Below are 18,539 nucleotides of genomic sequence, written 5' to 3'. Positions count from 1 at the left end.
CACTGCAGTGCTTACTGATAATTTATGCGATTGTTCAGAAACACAGGATAGGGGGGAGGGGGAGGGGTAGGAGTGAGAGGTCTTAGGGTGAGAGACAGAAGGCATTTACCACTGCATTCCTTATAATAATATAACAAACATTAATTTTCGGTTATCTTATGCACTACTTTGGGTAAAGAAGTATAACTGCAAGACTCATGCCTTTTTTAGTAGTCTTTGTTTACAAATTTGAAGCATATATCAAAATATTTCAAGCATGCATTGACCTAATAGCATTAGTTTCACTACAAGGTGGTATGTATTCTTGACATATTCTACTTCCCATGATAATATATTCAGATGAATTTGTCCGATAAATGTGTGCAACATACAGGCCATATATTCATGTATTTTGTGCAACGTGCAATCCCGGTGCAATGAAAAATTTCTAAAAGTGACATCTGCTCTTATATACTTATGTGAATGTCTCTGCAATTACAACTTGCTAAGCAATCTGCTTTGATTACCTGGAATGAACTTCAGAAAAAATATGTTCCTTTACTAATATTTTCATTCATCATCCCCATGGGATGGGGGGAAGAGGAAGGGGATAGGAGCAAGTCTATTCAGCAAAATCTACAACCAATCGATGGCATAGTACACCAGATGTTAATCATGCAAAATTGATGGAAATGGAATGTTATACATATTCATATGCCAAAGCTGCAATTACACTATCATAAGACACAAGCACAAACACATTTATTGCCCATTTAACCCTCCAGTCTGCAAGAAAGGAAGACGTTCTAAACCGATGTCTACCACATTGAACTTCTTTGTTAATGTTAAACAAAACTGATTGACGTATATCTGTTTATCATCATGTTTCTTCAATGACATGACTAGGGCACATTATAGATGTTTACATCAATGTCAAAAGATGGGGCAAAAAAAGGCAAAAAAAGTGTCATAGTTTCTTTACTTAAGTTGTCAAAATTAGTTTCGAATGAATGATTCACTACTTTACATCGTCAAATTCAGTCTTTCAAAATCCCTGATTTTTGTACAAAAAGAAGCAGAAATTTAAAGTGACGGGCAAAATGGTCTCTTCATCTTAAGCCCATGGTGCTAAGTTTAAAAGGACAAAATGGGTGAAAGGTTACTAATGTTTGTTAACCATATTAAGACAAGAGTGCAATAGTTGTGTGTAGACAGGTAAGTGAGGCATACCATAAGCTTTGAATGGTGTCAAATTGACTTAATGAAAATTATATACTTTATCACCTTCCTGGAGCTCTTAACAGAAGTGTTCTACTAACTGTCTTTCACTACAAAAACCTAAACTGTTGGTATCCCCCTTGGCTTCCGCAAAAGTTTTTGAGGTTCTCCAAAACATTTGGATGACAAAAGAAATTGATAATATTTGTGGGAGGAAAAAAGTGTGAGTTGAAAAATTTAATAATCATATAAGATTTTTCAAAGGGGGAAGGGGGGAACCTCCCCTCCTGAGGCCACAACATCTGCTACTGGAGGGTCACAAAGATGACGATGGTAAAAAATTGAGGTCACCAAACAAAAAAGGTTTGAACACCCGGGATCTATACCATTCTTTGAAGTGATATTGTTTAAGATGTGATGCAGCACTCAATAAACTCTTTGCCTCATATTCCTACTTTTGGTGAGAATTTACATGACATGTGACAGTACAAAGCGCAGTACAGGTGAGAAATGAGTGATGGGTAGGTATTATGTTCAAGCAGGTATTAAGCAAAGGTCAAGGGTCACAAAGTGCTTGAACCTCTCTCACCTCCAACTTCTTTCGCTTTTCGTTCTCCTGAACAGATTTCTGCGAGAGATATCGGGTTATTAGAGAAACAGGTTAGTCAAAAGAAATTACAAACTTGGTACACCGAAACTGAAAAAATGCGTTTCCAACCTTCCCAACCTAAATTGATGCAGAAGAAACTAAAAAATTATTTCCAACAAATTATTTCCGACAAAATTTCGAGAAGAAAGATTCTCGTCACTTCCACAGAAACCTCAAGCCGGGAACTGTCTTGGTTTAAAGTAAGATAAGTCAGTATATAGATAAGTCAGGATAAGTCAGGATAAGTCAGTATATCAGCACTTAAAGTTTGAGTTTTTGCTTCAATCAATAGAAAATTTCATGAAATTTCATGGTTTTCCTGCAAATACGCTAACTCAGCATGTGTAGGAAATGCTTTTAGTTCAAAGCTATTAGCTTGTAACTTTTATTTTTTTGAAATGGAAAAACACACCTCCTCCCTGAAAACCACAAAAATCTACCTCCTTTAAAAAGTGTCAATCCAATTGAAACATGATGGCAAAGCTGAAACTCAGACTTGTCAGGGGGGAGGGGGGAGGGGGGAGGGGGTGATATAAGAATAAAAGAAAGCAAAGGTATTCATGGTATCATTTCCGAGAAGAACAGAAAACAGTTGAACTGAATAAATCTTTCAGAAGTTAAAAATTTAGCTTTACAAAATATACAACAAAATATTACAAATTGCATAACAAAAATTTTTGCAGGAAATTTTTGTAAGACATGCAGAGAGAAATAAAGATATTTGCACCCTGATTTTTAAGTCTGGTTTTGAAAGGAATCAAATCAATAAGATTTGTTTTTACTTTTGTTCCTAATATATCAATTCTTTTTCTTGTGTGTAACACACACAGAATACGGTCCTAACATAAATCACAATTCTTTTATTTATGAGTGAATTGAAGAGCTACGTGCTAAACCGTTAGTACGGAAAATGTCTGGCTACAAACATCAAACATCTCTGTACATTTTAGACCCATTACTGTAGCACCGTTACTAGTGACACAAATATAACTATTTGCAGCACTAAGAACACGATCAAGATTTTTAACATTTATTTCATTTTATATTTTCTGGTGAGCCAACCTGGTTCATGTGTTGACACTGAATAGAATGGAATGGTCATGTGAGTTTAAGAAAAATTAAAGACAAAATCGTTAGTTTGATAAACCTAAACCAAATGATAGAAACAAAAGTCACATGTTTGGAGTTCAACATTTTTATGAGTATATATAAAATGACTGAATGAAACAGAAACGATCATAAACAGAAATGAGATATGAGGTTTAAGAAAAAATTCCTGCTCAGGAGAATTAGACAGGAACTGACTTACTTTGTAAGCTGCGTCGAACCTAGTGAAGAAGGAGAAGAATGTCCCGGGAGGAGTCATTTTGGGATTTTCACCGTAGTAACTGACCACATCATTGTATGCATCCTGTGAAAGAGACAGAGAGAGGGAGAGTGACTAGATTATATATATATGGACTCATAATTCACCCACTAATTCTGGTTAGCACCTTCCTCTTTTATAGGAGTTTGGAAACACAAAAGTTTGAACAAAAGTGTTCAGCATCGCAATATAAACGGATGAGACCGGAGTAAAAAAATATGGGTAGATGGTAGAGTGGAATAGAGGAATGACTGTAGTACTCCAGTCTGTACCCAAGGTACATTTTGTCCCTACTCGTACTTTGACTGTGTTCTCTGAAGGTAGGTACTCATATTTGTACTTGCATTTGTGGTTTGGTGCTCGTACTTTGACTGTGTACTCCTCTGAAGGTAGGTACTCATATTTGTACTTGCATTTGTGGTTTGGTACTCATACTTTGACTTTGTACTCTACGCATACCCGAAGGAAGCTAATTTTAGGTACTCATATTCGTTCTTGTGGCTCTGAACTCATACTAGGGACTTGTTACTCACACTTAATGTCTGAGAGAAGACAGTACCGAGAAGAAAAGAGAAGAACAGAGAATAGAGATGAATAGTAGAGTGGAGGAGAGCGGAACTATAGAATGGGGTAGACAGTAGAGAAGAGGCTGTATAGACGATAGAACAGAAAGCATACAGTAGAGAGCAGAATAGAGCAAAATAGAGCAGAGAGTAGACAGTACAGAGTAGAATAGAGTTGATAGAAGAGTGGCGGAGAGCGGAGAATAGACAGCAGAATAGGGTAGACAGTAGAGAAGAGGCTGTATAGACGATAGAACAGAAAGCATACAGTAGAGAGCAGAATAGAGCAAAATAGAGCAGAGAGTAGACAGTACAGAGTAGAATAGAGTTGATAGAAGAGTGGCGGAGAGCGGAGAATAGACAGCAGAATAGGGCAGACAGTAGAGAAGAGGCTGTATAGACGATAGAACAGAAAGCATACAGTAGAAAGCAGAAAAGAGCAGAAAGTAGACAGTACAAAGTAGAAAAGCGTAGACAGTAGACAGAAGAGAGGGTTGGTAGAGTCCAGTAGAGCAGACAGTAGATTAGTACAGAGTAGACAGTAAGAATGACATAAAAGAGCAGAAGTAGAATGGAGCAGTTTGAGAAGAGCAGAAAGTAGACTTTACAGAGTAGAACAGCGTAGATAGTAGACAAAAGACATAAGAGAAAATTTGTTACAATGGACCAGAGCTGACAGTAGATCAGTACAGAGTAGACAGTAGATAGTAAAGAGTAGATAGTACAGAGTATTAAGAGAATGGAGCAGAGTATGTAGTAGACACTACTGATAACAATGGAGAAGACAGTAGAGAGGAGGTGAGTACAGGTTGGCAGAGAGAGTAGAGGGAAGAGAGGGGTAGAACATTAACTGAACCATCAGTAAAGAATACAGTATCTAGAGAAGAATATAATACAAATAGTAGACTACTTTTATGATTCCTTTATAAGAACTTACCATCGCTTTCTTCATGTCACCCTCCAGTTTTTTCACCTTGTCTTCGTTATTCAACAGGAAATCCCTCAGAATTGTGCTATCGCTGCACTGGGCATACTCCCGTTTGCATTTCTTTATCCCGTTGACCAACATGTTGATATCCATGGTCAGGTTCTCGGCAGATACTGATGGCCAGAGATATAAATTACAATGTCTCATTTCAAAGGAAAATGGTCAAGAGGGATTTCTTGAATTAATTCAACAGATACAATGTGATTAACTTGTGACATTATGCAAGTATTGCCTTTCTTCTTTTGTTTTGTTTCTGGGCTTCTTTTCAATGTTCACTTTATACAGAGCGTTTATTAGACCAGCGCTATTGCCAAGTGATTAACAAGCTGGTGCATTAGTTGCAAATGAATCCCAAGCTATCCCTGAAGTCCTGACCAGCTAAAGAATGTTGGACCTTTTCCATCCAGGAGCAGTCCACACCTTTCAAATCTTTTCAGTGGTATACCAAATATAATATATTTGAAATCAGCAACAACAACAAAAACAGAAAATATCCATAAACTTTTACCAACATCAAAACAAGATGTTGTTCAAACTTTATTCAATCGGGTGTCTTTATCTTGAGGAAAGCTTTATGAAAACTGTCTATATGCAAATAAATTTCAAATAAAATTTGCAAACATTTTTCATGTTGCAGTTTAACAGTCACAGTTGGAAAAGTCTTCCTTTTGAAAGAGGGCTTTACGAATCCTGTCTACAGGCAAATAATTTTTAAAAATTGGTATAAAGACAGTTTCATGTCGCAGTTTTTGGAGTCGCTGTTTACTAAGTCTCTAAGAGGTTATATATTTACCGTTAGCCGCTTTATCGACGTATTGAAGATCTCCGTGGAATTTATCAATTTCAGGAAATTTGAGTTGAACTGTCTCAACGATGTAGTGCAGTAAGGTGATCTTTCGGTCCGTAGACTTTGTATCGAGTAGCTAGAAATAAACAGGAAAGCAAAAAAATAAATAAAGATTCAGTAGGATGATGACAAAATGTTAGGGTGACCATGGAAGATTGGGTAAGGTGGGGGTAGGGGTAACAAGTAGGTTGAGATATAGTTCTTGGATGTCAGGGGACAACAAATTGCAAAAGGACATGTAAACCGTGTAAATATATGTCTGTATATTAACAGACAATGTTTACAAGTCATACAGTGACCTAACATGATTTCCATTTATTTACCAAGTTACTCGGACATGCAAACAGAATAAAATCCACTCATCAGAGGATTGAATATAGAATTCGGAGAAGAAAGTAAACAGAATAGACCGTCCTGAACAATCTTTCTTCTCCTTTCCTGTTCCCCTTTGTTTCCCTCCTCCCATCCATTCTCTTCCTCCACGTTCTCTTTACTTCCCCTCCTTTACTACTTCCCCTCTCCTGCCCCCATCCCATCCCATCTCACTCCCTTCCCCTCTCACCCTCTATGTCCCTTCCACACTCACCCCTCTACCCCCTTCCCCTCTCACCCACTCTTCTCCCTTCCCCTCTCAGCACTCTTTCCCCTTCCCCTCTCACCCCTCTATGCCCCTTCCCCTCTCTGCCCCTTCCCCTTTCACCCCTCTCTGCCCCTTCCCCTCTCACCCCTCTCTGCCCCTTCCACTCTCACCACTCTACTCCCTTCCCCTCTCACCACTCAATCCCCTTCCCCTCTCAACCGTCTATGCCCCTTCCCCTCTCACCACTCTACTCCCTTCCCCTTTCACCACTCTACCCCCTTCCCGTCTCACCCCTCTACTACCCCTCCCCCTCTCACCCCCTACCCCCTCCTCTCCCTCTCACCCCTCCCACTTATCATTCCCCCTCACACTCACTGTGTCCAAACTCTGCAGTTTGAATCCATAAGCGGAACCTCTCTTTGCACTGTTCAGGTAATTTCCAAAGGCAAGAATAATCTGCAGAGTAAAAAATCCAGGACATGAATTAGTAATACCGTAACAAAAAGAGAGAAAGAAAATATGCTCTTGTACATATGTTTAAGGCAAATAGACATCTCATCTCAGTGCTGAACCTTTAAAAAAATATAAATATAAAGTAAATAAACAAACATTTTGCCATAAATACCACCCTCACTTTGTTCTCCAAATTGCAGGGTCAGTTTGTCTCTGGAAGCAATGTTAACATTGGAGAATACTTTTAGTTTTTTTTCCTTAGAACTTTCATGAATATCTGCCATTGATTCCTTTCAGAAAATCACAAAGGTTTCCTTATATTTTATATGTTTGTATTTTATCATAATAACTATGTACAAAAACAGAAATATTAACTAATGAAAATTTACCATTTCATTAAAAAACACAATACTAATTTCTCCTGACTTTAGACTCTGAGAAATATTTTTCTGCAATATTTATCAACCAAACTTTTTTTGTTTCATTATCAATACCTGAAGGCTACCCATAACTAAATCAATCTTGGTGCAAATTTGGTGGGTGGAGTGTTATTAAATATCATATTCACATGTACAATATTTTTCCTTTAATGGCCAAGTTTAAACTCCAAAGATTGTGGAAAAGAATTCTACGCAAAATGCAGCTTTGAAATAGTACATATTAATATCCATGAAGGTATAACATCTTGAGTACACTGCAGTTAGAAGTAAATGTTGATTTTACCTCTAACAATCTCTTCAGTTGGGTTGAGTTCTTGACAGAGAATGAAGCTGATAGCAAGGCATTCAGTTGCTGGATGTTGAAAGAAAAGATGATTTTGATAACAAGTTATTGGAAAAAAGCAATGAATGTTTTTGGAGAGGATTTGAACTAGTGATCTCAGGATTACAAGCCATGTGCTCTACAAACAGCTATGCAACCATTGGTTAACCAGTGGCATAGGAAGGTACTTTTGAGTGGGGGGCTGAAGACTGATGGCCGGCCTGGGGGAGGGGTCTAAGGGGAGGTGGTGTCCCCCTCCCCTTTGGAATTATTTTGCATTTTCAGGTGGCCTCAGATGCAATTTGGTGCAATATAGCACACTTCAACACCCACTCCATTTTGTAAATAATTTTGCATTTTCACCTGGCCTTAGATGCAATTTGGTGCTCCAAATGAGATTTTTTTTCTCATTTGGAAATGAAAAAGGGGTTTTCTGACTTGCGAAGCGGGAGGGCAGAATGATACTTTCGCCCCACCATATTTTTCACTGGGGGGGCTGGCACCCCCCCTAGCCCCCCGGTTCCTACGCCCTTGTGGTTAACTATTGCTTTACTGTGGGAGTGGGGGGTGGGGTGGGGAGGGCAATGCCTGTCAGAAGTCACAGTGTCTCCTTCTTACAAGAAGCAAAAAAGTTTCTTTTGAGAGAGAGAGAAAGAGAGAGCTGCTGAAGGGAAAAACTGTTTACAACATTCCAAGATGGAAGGTTGGAGTTTACTTCCAAAGAAAAAGTTAATAATAACAGTGCCTACCTTTGAATATTAAAGCAACTTATCTGATATCAAGTACATAAATTTGCAGCAATTTGCTTGAATAATACTTACTGGTTTCAAGCCCTGTAGTACATCTTGGAAGTTACCCATAAAGCACATGATGTCAAGCTTGTCTTTCACTCTCAGTACTTTGGAGAGCTACAAGGAAGAGGAGGAGGAGGAGACAGACAATAGAGGAGAAAAATGAGATTAAAACTTTCAAATCAATAAATAACCCATAAAACTACCTCTTTCAGGGATGAGCCTGGGCTAAAATAAAAATCACGGAACTTTGCAAAAATTGCGGTATAGGCTCCAGTTTGCCTATGCTACAGTGTGTTAGGATAATAGTTTTTGTCCCCGAGGAAGAAAAGAAATCACAAATATTCCTCGAATTCGCGGAAAAAGCTCATGCCTGCTCTTTGCAAACTTCAGGTGGTGGACATTATTGATGGAATAGTCTCATCAAGTAATTAAAGTCATTTTTAGGCAAGCTACTTAGTACCAAATAGAAAGGCGGCAGCAGTTGCTCAATCCCCTGCAGCAATGCTGCATCAGTATCAAACAATAGAGATCTATCAATGTTCTATGCAGCATTGCTGCAGGAGGCTGCAGCCCCCTCTGTATTCTCGTTTTGACACAGTGCCTTTTATACAAATTGCAATATATAACATACCTTTCATGACAAAGGTGATAGTCATTAGAATCTGAACACCTGAAAATAACATGTTTCTCTTTCTTCGATGTGTCCACACAGTGCATGCATAACATATCATATCAATCAAAAAGACTTTAGAGAAGATTACAAAACCTTTTAAGGTGTTACTCTGTTCTGAGGGAGATACTGAGAGGCTAACCACAGCAACACAAATGCTAAAATTGAGGGTATTCTATATTTTTACTCACAGAGTCAAACTATCAGGAAAATTATAAACGAAACTTCAAATACTCTTTATACATTGTTACCGGTTGAGTTGGTAAGAACTCAATTTGCTTAATTCACATACAGGACCTTTGAATTGCATTGAAAAAGCAACAGAATTTCTTTTTTTTCTTCTTCTTCTTAATTTATTGGAATTTGCAGTTAATGCAGAAAACTTTCTTTTCTTCTTTTTAGATGTTTCGTACCATTACCTCATTGAACTAATTTTTTTGTTTGAATATAATATTCCTTCAACTACTTGCTTGAATAACATGCATCCCTGCAACCTTCGAGCGTGACACGACTCAGGCGAGAAAAAACCAGACCACGTAATCGAGGAACAAACCTTATATATGAGTTTATCTTCGTCTGTGAGTTTATCGAGCGGTTTCTTATCTTTCTCGTATTGTTTGTAGACTTTGACTTCCTGTTCGCTGGGGGTGTACCTTCTAAGCTGCTCTACCGTCTCGATTGGGATCAAAGCCAGATCCATTCTATGGGTTAAAAGAGGGGAAACATTGGGTCGGTGTTCAAGATAACATCAATCATGAACTAGTTCTTCATATTAAACAGATCTACAACATATATATAAATAATAAATAATCTAGACACTTAACTTGACAAGGTTTATCCTCCCGAAACCAGTCACTATTTTGATCAAGTTATAGCCTTGAGACTGTCAATACAATGCACATGTATGTTATAGTGTAGCTGTACAGCCTTTATGGGTTAAGAAATGCTGTAGACCCTTTAGCCAGCAATTCTCCATGCAGGGAAAACTAATCTTTCAACTGGTCCACAGTGATTATACCTGTTGATAGACCCTGGTCCACAGGCCCACTACCCTAGCATATCCCGCTTATACTTCAATGGTGTACAGTGACACCTTTGAAGATGCCCAGGTCCATATCGCCCACTAATCTTCTAGTATAGACTCCTGATCCTTCAATACAGTGATTGTTTCTAACAGGCCCTTGTATACAGACCACTCATCATAGAAATGGATAACACTGGCCACATCTTAACAAGCCTCATCCACAAAGCCCAGCACCTTCCTAGCAGGGGCTGCTGATCAATCCTCATTGGTCCAGACTGCTTGCACCTCTACAAGCCCCATCCACAAGCCCCATCCACAAGCCCAGCACCTGCCTAACAGGGGCAACTAGTCTTTCCTCATTAGTCCACAGTGATAGCATCTTAACATACCCCTGACCACAAGCCCAGCACCTTCCTAACAGGGGCAACTAGTCTATCCTCATTAGTCCACACTGAACACATCTTAACATACCCCTGTCCACAAGCCCAGTACCTTCCTAACAATGGAGGTGGGGGGGGGGGCCACTAATCTATCCTTATCAGTCCACACTGATCACATCTTAACATACCCCTGTCCACAAGTCCACAACCTTTCCATAAGAGACTACTTACCCTTCAATAGCTAAAACAATCTGGTCAGTACTGTGTTCAATTTTCCTCCTCACGATTGATATATTTTGTAGTTTAGCTCCATCTAACAATGATACTCCTGTGTCCTTCTTCTTTGTCGATCTTTTGCCATCCAACTGTGTTTTTCCTCCCTTTACGGGTTGAATGGTCTTGAAGGTCTCCTCAAATTCGTTGAAGTCAATGTCCTAAGAGAACATAAGAAAAAAGGGGAACAAAAAAAAATGAAGAACTTCCAAAATAGATGAGGGATCAGGAATTTTTTTTTTTCCTTCTAATTTTTTTTTTTTTTTTTTCATCAACAAATACGCTAAAACATAAACAAAATCGTACCGACTGACATGCAATTCTTTCTGACAGAGAATATTATATGAATTTATGCTGACAAATTTTAGGGGAAAACGATTGATTTACGAATTAAAATACCTTCATCACTTTATCGTCATCAAGTTCACTGAACACAGTTCCACTGATTTGGTTAGGTTTGAATGCGACCCAGTTGAGGATAGGAAGACGATATTTGGTGTTGATTCTCTTCTTGATGGTAACAGCTGATAAGGGGAATGAAAATAGCATAAATGGAGGGATAAAAAAACATGAGTGGAAATGAAAGATAAAAGTATGACTCATTCTTCCTGATGGTCAAAGCTGATGGGGGAATAGTAAAAAATCTTTAAGAGAGATAAAAAAATTTTAAATAAACAGAGGGAAATGATACATGTTAAGCAGGATTCAGGATTTATAAGATCTAACCAACAAACATTCGTATTTTGCAATTTAACATCAGAGATATTCTTTGTGAGAAAATATTCAAAGATGGAAAAAACACTTTTGCATTGGAACGATGAAATAAATTGACAGTAGAGTAACATTGTTTACAATATTTGATAATGCTGAAGTACTGTTTTATTGCAACTTTGTCTCAGTATGGCCGAGCCACTATGTATTCACATACGATTTGGAAGGCCCCTATATCTTTCCGAGAGTTTCAACTTATAAAAAAAATTAGTTGCTGTTAAAATCCCTTGAGGGATTGTTTGTGTGCTAAAGTAGAGGGGGCCGATTGGCCTGACAGATTACCAGCTCAAAACCAGTGCACTCACAAAGACCCCACCCATGTTGAGGTGCCAAAAGTGGCCATTTCTTTGTTATAATGATAGGTGCTACATTTGTCTGTGGCACCAAACACAGAGCATTGTTTTTTTTTCAAGGCTCTGGAACCAGTGGTTGGATCATCTAGCAGGTAGCAATTTATACCCCTAGTCCCCCCTTAGCCTGCTAGAGTAACAGATGAGGTACATTCAATGGTCTATTAGAATATGATTTCTTTGTATTTTTCTTATATTCTTTCTGAACGGCCTAACATTTACAAGTGACTTACATCCATGGGGTGCAGCTCCTGGCATGCCTCCTGGTAAGGGGGGTGGAGGAGGTCCTGAACCAGGTGGCGGTGGAGGAGGGGGAGGACCACCAGGAGGTGGAGGAGGTGGTGGTGGTGGTGGGGGTCCACCGGGAGGTGGAGGGGGTGGAGGAGGGGGAGGTGCTCCACCCATGGGAGGTGGTGGTGGTGGTGGAGGTGGAGGTGCTCCTGCTGTACTCCCTGGAAGAGGAGGAGCTGATGGAGGTGCTGATCCGGTTTGAACTGCTGCACCTTTGTTTTGAAAAAAAGAAGAACACATAAATTAAATAAATCTGTGTTATAGATACATTTTTCTGTAACTGTTTTTGTCTAAAATTGTCCTTGCACAACAGGAATAAATATTTCACAAGTAATTAATATTTTCCATTGTTCGTTTCAAGTTACGATTTCGGCTACTAATTTGAAAATGACAATTGTATTGAAAAGGTTCATGCTCTTTCAAAACGTTCATTAAAATATCCAAACCTTCCATTGGTTTTGCATAATCTACAAAAGCTCTAATTTTTTATTTTTATGAAATGTGACTTTTTTTAAGTATTAGTATTAATAGCATGTATACAACACTTATTGGAAGAAGAATAAAAGACTTTAAAGCCTCATAAATCATTTCCTCTTTGCTGCAGATAACATCCAGCACCCTTATTAAATTCAAGTTCCGAAGAACAACAATTACGATACTTCTTCGATGCTGTACACCTATCGTAACTACGTTTCTCCTATCACTTACCTTCCGTGCCTTGTCCCAGACCAGGAGGGGGCGGGGGAAAGTCCCCCGAGGGACCTCCTCCTCCTACAATTGTTCCGACACTGCCTCCAGCTAAAGCTATCTTCAATTGGTTCTCTAGCGAGGTTGTGTTTGCTCTCGAAGTTTCCACATCTTTCTTTAACGTTTCAATATATTGAGAATCTGCTAATTGCTTCGTCTGCAAAGGGAAATAATTAATACATATATGAAATAGAACATAAGAGGAGAAGGCAGGGAAGGGTAAATAACAAAGGGGCGGGCGGATAATAAAAGTTTTTAAAAATGTTATCGGTAACTTATCTTGTGACAATCATCTTGATGCCCAACTTTTCTTGATACAGGAAATGTTTCACAAAGTTAAGATGCCAGAATATTAAAAAAAGTGGGTGGGGGTGAATTTTTAGGTAAATTTTTAATCTTGATGTGTCATTGAAATAAATTGATGGTAAGTAAGGTTTGCTATAGCTGTTCCTGTTTTCAAGATCGTTTGAGTTTAGAATATACTACATGCCTGGAATGCTTCTTTTAAGACTTAACTTAATAATCATGTCACTCTATAATAATCCATTGTTTTATAAATTCGAATAAATCAACCCGAAACATGTGTTTTATTAACGACCTCAAACAACAACAGAGCACTATTGTTTGACTTTCAACAATTTTTGCACTTGACAAATATATAATGTATTGCAAATGTGCTTATCTGAGGCCATGAGAGTAGAGTGTCATGTTTTCTAATCAAGTTTTGTGTTGCATTTGATTAAATTACCTCCCTCCTGCTGTGTGTGTTAGACTAAGTTGTTCAGCCACTTTAATTGATGAGCCTAGGATGTCTACAGGTCATTTCCCAAACATTAAGAGAAACATATATACAACCTTGCCTGAGAAAAAAATGTTTTTTGAACTATCTGCAACATATCAATATTAATATTGTGCCTTAGTGACCTCATTTTGCATTAAACCAGATAAATAAGTCCCCAATATCCCATCCAGAGGGGCAGCAACAATCCAATCTCTAAAAGTAAATATTATGTGAGATGGAATGTTTTTTTTTATTTTTTTTATTTTTTAGGTTGTATATTCAAGAAGGAAGAATTGAGAGCTTATCCTGCCCTATCAGAAACATGATAAAAACAAAACTTTAGGATACAAGCCAAACTGAACAAAACTCTGCACAATTGAAGAAAAAAAAATGTCTGATATATTGCTTTCTGACTTAGCTTTCCTATCTGAAACAGATAAAACATGTGAAAGGTAAAACAGGGACTCAGCTATCCATGAATTTGTCAACTTTTTACAGCTCAACTGCTTCCAAGGTTGTGTAAACCATTCCATTTTGCAGACACCAAGAGAAGTCTGTATTCACACTTAAGATCAAGGTTTCTTCAGAAAAGGAGATTTGCAGATGGAGGGAGCATGAAACAAAACAACTTGGTTTTCAAGAAATTTGGTTGATTTTACCTCTTCAGACAATATAGATTCTCCATCAAGCAGTCTGACTTTGGCAAAATATTATAACACAAATTGATAATTTGATATTAAAATCCCTTTTAATTGTTTCTCATTAAATTGAATAGTCTACATTTATTTGAAAAAAATGAAGTACCAATGGCACATATTGAAAATTTTCAAATATGAATACGGATGGGATTATTAATACTATCTGTAAATATGTTTCAATACTAGTCTTAAAATGTGTTGGGGCAATGAAAGACAAAGAACAGAATAAACCACCATTTTGGTGACAACTCGAGGGGGTTGTTTTAGACTTATCATTCGCAACGCTTGGCAAGTTTGGAAAAACTGCTGACAAATGGGAGAAGCTGCTTTGAAGGGTTGCCATCAAAATGGAAAGCTTGATGGTCCGATAAGACTGCTGTTCAACAGATTGTATGACACTGTGTTTTTACTACAAATGGAATGTTTTTCCCTTGAATAATCTCAGAGATAACTTCTTCTCAGAATGCCCAGACTTACAAAAAAATCAACCCAGGGTTTTATTCCATAGACTTTTACTTCCTGAATACCCAAAGATTTTGAACACTTTTTGTTTTGTGTTTTTTCTTGGGCAATGTTTTGACCCCAAAGTGGCCTTTTTCTCTTCTTTTTTTTAACTTGTTATCATTATTTTTTATATTACTAGTTACTGTCTGACTTGAAGATCTTGTCAATTGAAAGTATTAACATAAAGTGACATCTGAAAGTGTTTCTGAATCTTGTTAACAACCCCCCCCCCCCCCTAGGAGAGCCTTTTAAGATGACTGAAAACAAGGAAAATATCTAATAGATGTAGACAAAATAAGGAAAGGCTGAGACAGATCATCTTTAGACAGGAAATCAATTTGGTTTGAAAAGATTGAAGAGTCTAAAGCACTTCCTCTCAGAGGAAAATATCCAACTGAAACCGTGACCAATGCCTGCCACGGGTCGATGAGACTCCGAGATAGGAAAAACAAATTGAGACGGAATGAACCATCGAGATACTTTGGAAAAAGTCCCTTACCGGTATCATGTTTTGGTAAGCTGTTAGATTTATATATTTAGAAATCAAATTCATATATGATATATCACTCAAATCTATTTTGACTTGCAATATCTACACCTGCCATGATAACAATCAACTTAAAAGTTTGTCATTTCTTAAAAGCAATTAAAAAACTAGAAACTGAATGTTTCGTACAGCCTTACCTCAACCCCTCCCTCCCTCACCTGAGAGATAAAATATGAAGAGATATTTGCTAACTGGCCAGTTCTACTATTTAGTTTCTGTTCACTGTTGGGGAGAGGGTATTTGGTCTTAATAATTAAGTTTAAGAATAAACAGCTACATTCTCAATTGTTTTAAATAGTGAGTCTACTCTCCCACTGATACCTGCTGAGGATGTGACCGGTGAAATACAAATCTGATTTAAACTAGAGGGCTCTGCACTGAAGATGACAGAGATAAAGATAATGTACCTTTACAATCCTTTCCAACCATGGCTTGGGAACCAAAAATGGGTCACGGGGGAAGGGGGGGGGAACCTTGATCGGTAAAAATTGCTTCCAAAACAGTCCAACATTTAACGTCCTCCCTGTCATGTGGCTGTTTTCCGAAATGTTTGATGAATGTGTGCCTCTGTATACTGTCTGTTACAAACGTTCGGTGAATGTGCAACCAATTTGCAATCGAATCAGTCAATATATGCAGTTTAATGACTAACCACCATGGAAGTATACAATGGGTGATCTTAAGGCCTTAGAAATTTATGGATCAAAGCTGGCCTAGGAAAATTCACAATGTGGGTATGGGTTCATCAGAGGTAACGTGCAGAAGCTGGGAGGAGGGGGGGGGAGGAGAGGATGGGGGGAGGAAATCCAATATAATGCGGACGAAGGAACGTCATCTTACCTGAAGCTGTTGAATATGTTGTACATACTCTGCTTGCTGGAGCTGCAGGTCTGCTATTTTGGCCAGAGAGTTGTCCTCCGTTTGTCGTAACTTCTCAGCTGTCTGCAAAATTATAAACGAGAAAGAGAGAAATGATGTCATAGCGTAGCAGAATGTGCCGCCGTCTGTGATGATAAGTAATGAGCAAAACCGTTTCATTCTAGCTGGCTTTGTCCCTGAGGATCTGACTTCAGTGAAACATTATTTGTTGATTTTTGAATCATCACTAGTTCAGTAAAATCTGTAGAAGGATATGGCTAAATATTTGGAGTATTAAAAAGGTAAATCAGTCTCAGGTGGTGCTTTATACTATCCATAAAAGATTTTTTAGTTTTATGAACATTTGTTACCGTAACATATTCACGATACTAGAGTACGGGGAACAAAAACCTGCTTTACATATTTTTCCCAGTGTGTTGCAGTGTGGTATAAACATTGTATAATCATTTTTACTCCGCCCAACCACACAACTTACACCCTTTGAGTCAAGCATAAGGATTGTGAAATAAGTAAATTCTTCTTTTTCCATGATATTTATAGACACCAATTCATCGAAGTAACACGACCTAATTGGTTTGCTTTCGTTCACTTTTCTCCTTACCTGGAATAGATTATCTTCAAGTTGGGTCACCCTCTCAAGAGCAGCATTTTTGGTGTCGGAATCCTCCATTAACTGTCCCACATCGAAGACATTGTCTAGATATGCTTGGATCTGGACTTGCAACCTATCGCTTTCCGTTCTCTTGAGTTTCTAAGACGGCAAAGTAGATCAAAACAAGATACTTCATGGTGCTCTCACTCATTTTGTTCAGTATAAAACTTACACCACAGAATAATTCAGAGATGAAACTAAAAATATTATATAAATCAAGACAAAAAGTTCCCCCCCCCCAAAATTCCCTAAATGATCAGAGACAAAGCTGTAGTTTGCATTTGCATCTTACCTTTACATCAATCCTTGATCAAGAAAATGTGACATTCACCAATAATTGGATATCTTTCAATAAGTATTACTAAATAATTCAAGTTCAAACCATTCAATGACTTCTTTCCTCAATTACCACTTTCAACCTTCCATTTAAAAAAAATATAGTACATTTCGGTCCCACAAACTTAATGTTTTATCTTGCATCATTTATTCCAAACCTTACATCTTACAATTTTTCATGATTTATTAGAGTGCCATATTTTTTATATCTTCAGATGGGCTTATCATTCATGTTATTACATCCCAAGTCTTGACAATTCTAACTCTGAATGATCTACCTTAATAAGCAGACTGACAATGCTTTCAACCTGCCTAATAAAGTCACTTCATTGCATACAAATGTCAAACTGACTTTATCCAGATTCTCCGCGGATCCTCAAGTTCAATTTGATTTCTCATATGCAGCTTTCCCGAAAATATAAGTTAAAAAGTGAGAAGATGAGAAAATATTACGTATGAAGGACACCTGAAAACTATAAATAATTAACGGACAATATTGTCCTTAAAGAAGAAGGTATAAATATTTAAACAACAGACCTTTAACAGTTTTACTAGCTACACGTTACTTAGTTCATCAAGAAAGATTCATTTTTTATCTCCCTTTTCTTATATATTTATATTTTTACAGTATTTTTATAGTATTTGCTATCCTTGACTTGATGAAAAATTTTAAGGAATAACAATATTGCTGAGCTGTTTGATTTTATTTTGGAAATTTTTACAATTATTGATGCCAGTGTATGCACGAATGCTCTCAGCATATATATTATACATCATCGCTCATGAGTGTTCAACCTGGGATGCATCAACGAGACAAAAGCTACAGAAGAGGTTTGCAGTACATGTAACACATGAGCTAACCGTACTGACATATCAAATACAAAACCTGCTGGATAAGAGCAAAGAACTTTTGGATCCGAACCAGTGACCTCGGGGATTCACGCCCTGTTTGCTCTACCGACTGATCCTTGAGCTGTTGACAATCCCTGTACAGTCCATTTCAAGGTTTGGCTACAGTTCAGCACCCACAGCAACTTGCTTATGATATAAGGATCACCCCCCCCCCCCCCCCCCCAGGAAGACAATTTTTTGACAAAACGGACACCAGTTTGTTTATAAGCAAGGATCACCCCATAGAAGATAATCTGGGACTAAAACTGACACCAGTTTGTTACAAGCAAAGAACCACCCCCCCCCCCTGAAAGATAATTTTGGGACTAAATTTTGGGATTAAATGGACACCAGTTTGTTTATAAGCAAGGGTCACCCCCGAGAAGATAATTTTGGGACTAAACCGACACCAGTGTGTTAATAAATTTCAAAGTCAATTTCCTGTTTTTCATTTACACATAAAATGCTCACTTATATGACATATATAATAAACCTATCATAAAACTTGGAATTGAAAATATGTGTTTTTGAGTTTGACATGAAGGA

General features: G+C 37.9%; 1 protein-coding gene across 7 annotated transcripts in view; it reads right to left on the bottom strand.

Annotated features, from left to right (window-relative positions):
- LOC139958572 (formin-like protein 2) overlaps window positions 1–18,539 on the bottom strand; it is a 129,898-nt gene that overhangs the window by 12,549 nt on the left and 98,810 nt on the right. For 6 of the 7 annotated variants that reach the window (XR_011789829.1, XM_071955720.1, XM_071955721.1 and 3 more), the window contains 14 exons: window positions 16,716–16,865; window positions 16,076–16,177; window positions 12,667–12,862; window positions 11,901–12,170; window positions 10,946–11,070; window positions 10,505–10,707; window positions 9,423–9,570; window positions 8,227–8,313; window positions 7,367–7,435; window positions 6,566–6,646; window positions 5,557–5,686; window positions 4,713–4,876; window positions 3,156–3,257; window positions 1,787–1,825 (listed from right to left, as the gene is read on the bottom strand). Coding sequence is in view for 6 of the 7 variants with exons in the window: in XM_071955720.1 (XP_071811821.1) it covers window positions 1,787–1,825; window positions 3,156–3,257; window positions 4,713–4,876; window positions 5,557–5,686; window positions 6,566–6,646; window positions 7,367–7,435; window positions 8,227–8,313; window positions 9,423–9,570; window positions 10,505–10,707; window positions 10,946–11,070; window positions 11,901–12,170; window positions 12,667–12,862; window positions 16,076–16,177; window positions 16,716–16,865 (1,866 nt within the window). In the remaining variant the exon portion in view is untranslated. The remainder of the gene's footprint in view (window positions 1–1,786; window positions 1,826–3,155; window positions 3,258–4,712; window positions 4,877–5,556; window positions 5,687–6,565; window positions 6,647–7,366; window positions 7,436–8,226; window positions 8,314–9,422; window positions 9,571–10,504; window positions 10,708–10,945; window positions 11,071–11,900; window positions 12,171–12,666; window positions 12,863–16,075; window positions 16,178–16,715; window positions 16,866–18,539) is intronic. The other variant, XM_071955716.1, reaches the window with a different exon arrangement.

The sequence above is a fragment of the Apostichopus japonicus genome, chromosome 18 (assembly GCF_037975245.1).
Source record: "Apostichopus japonicus isolate 1M-3 chromosome 18, ASM3797524v1, whole genome shotgun sequence".
Classification (NCBI taxonomy): Eukaryota; Metazoa; Echinodermata; class Holothuroidea; order Aspidochirotida; family Stichopodidae; genus Apostichopus; species Apostichopus japonicus.
Note: the sequence above shows the minus strand (reverse complement) of the source record. Positions and strands in the feature narration are given on the sequence as shown.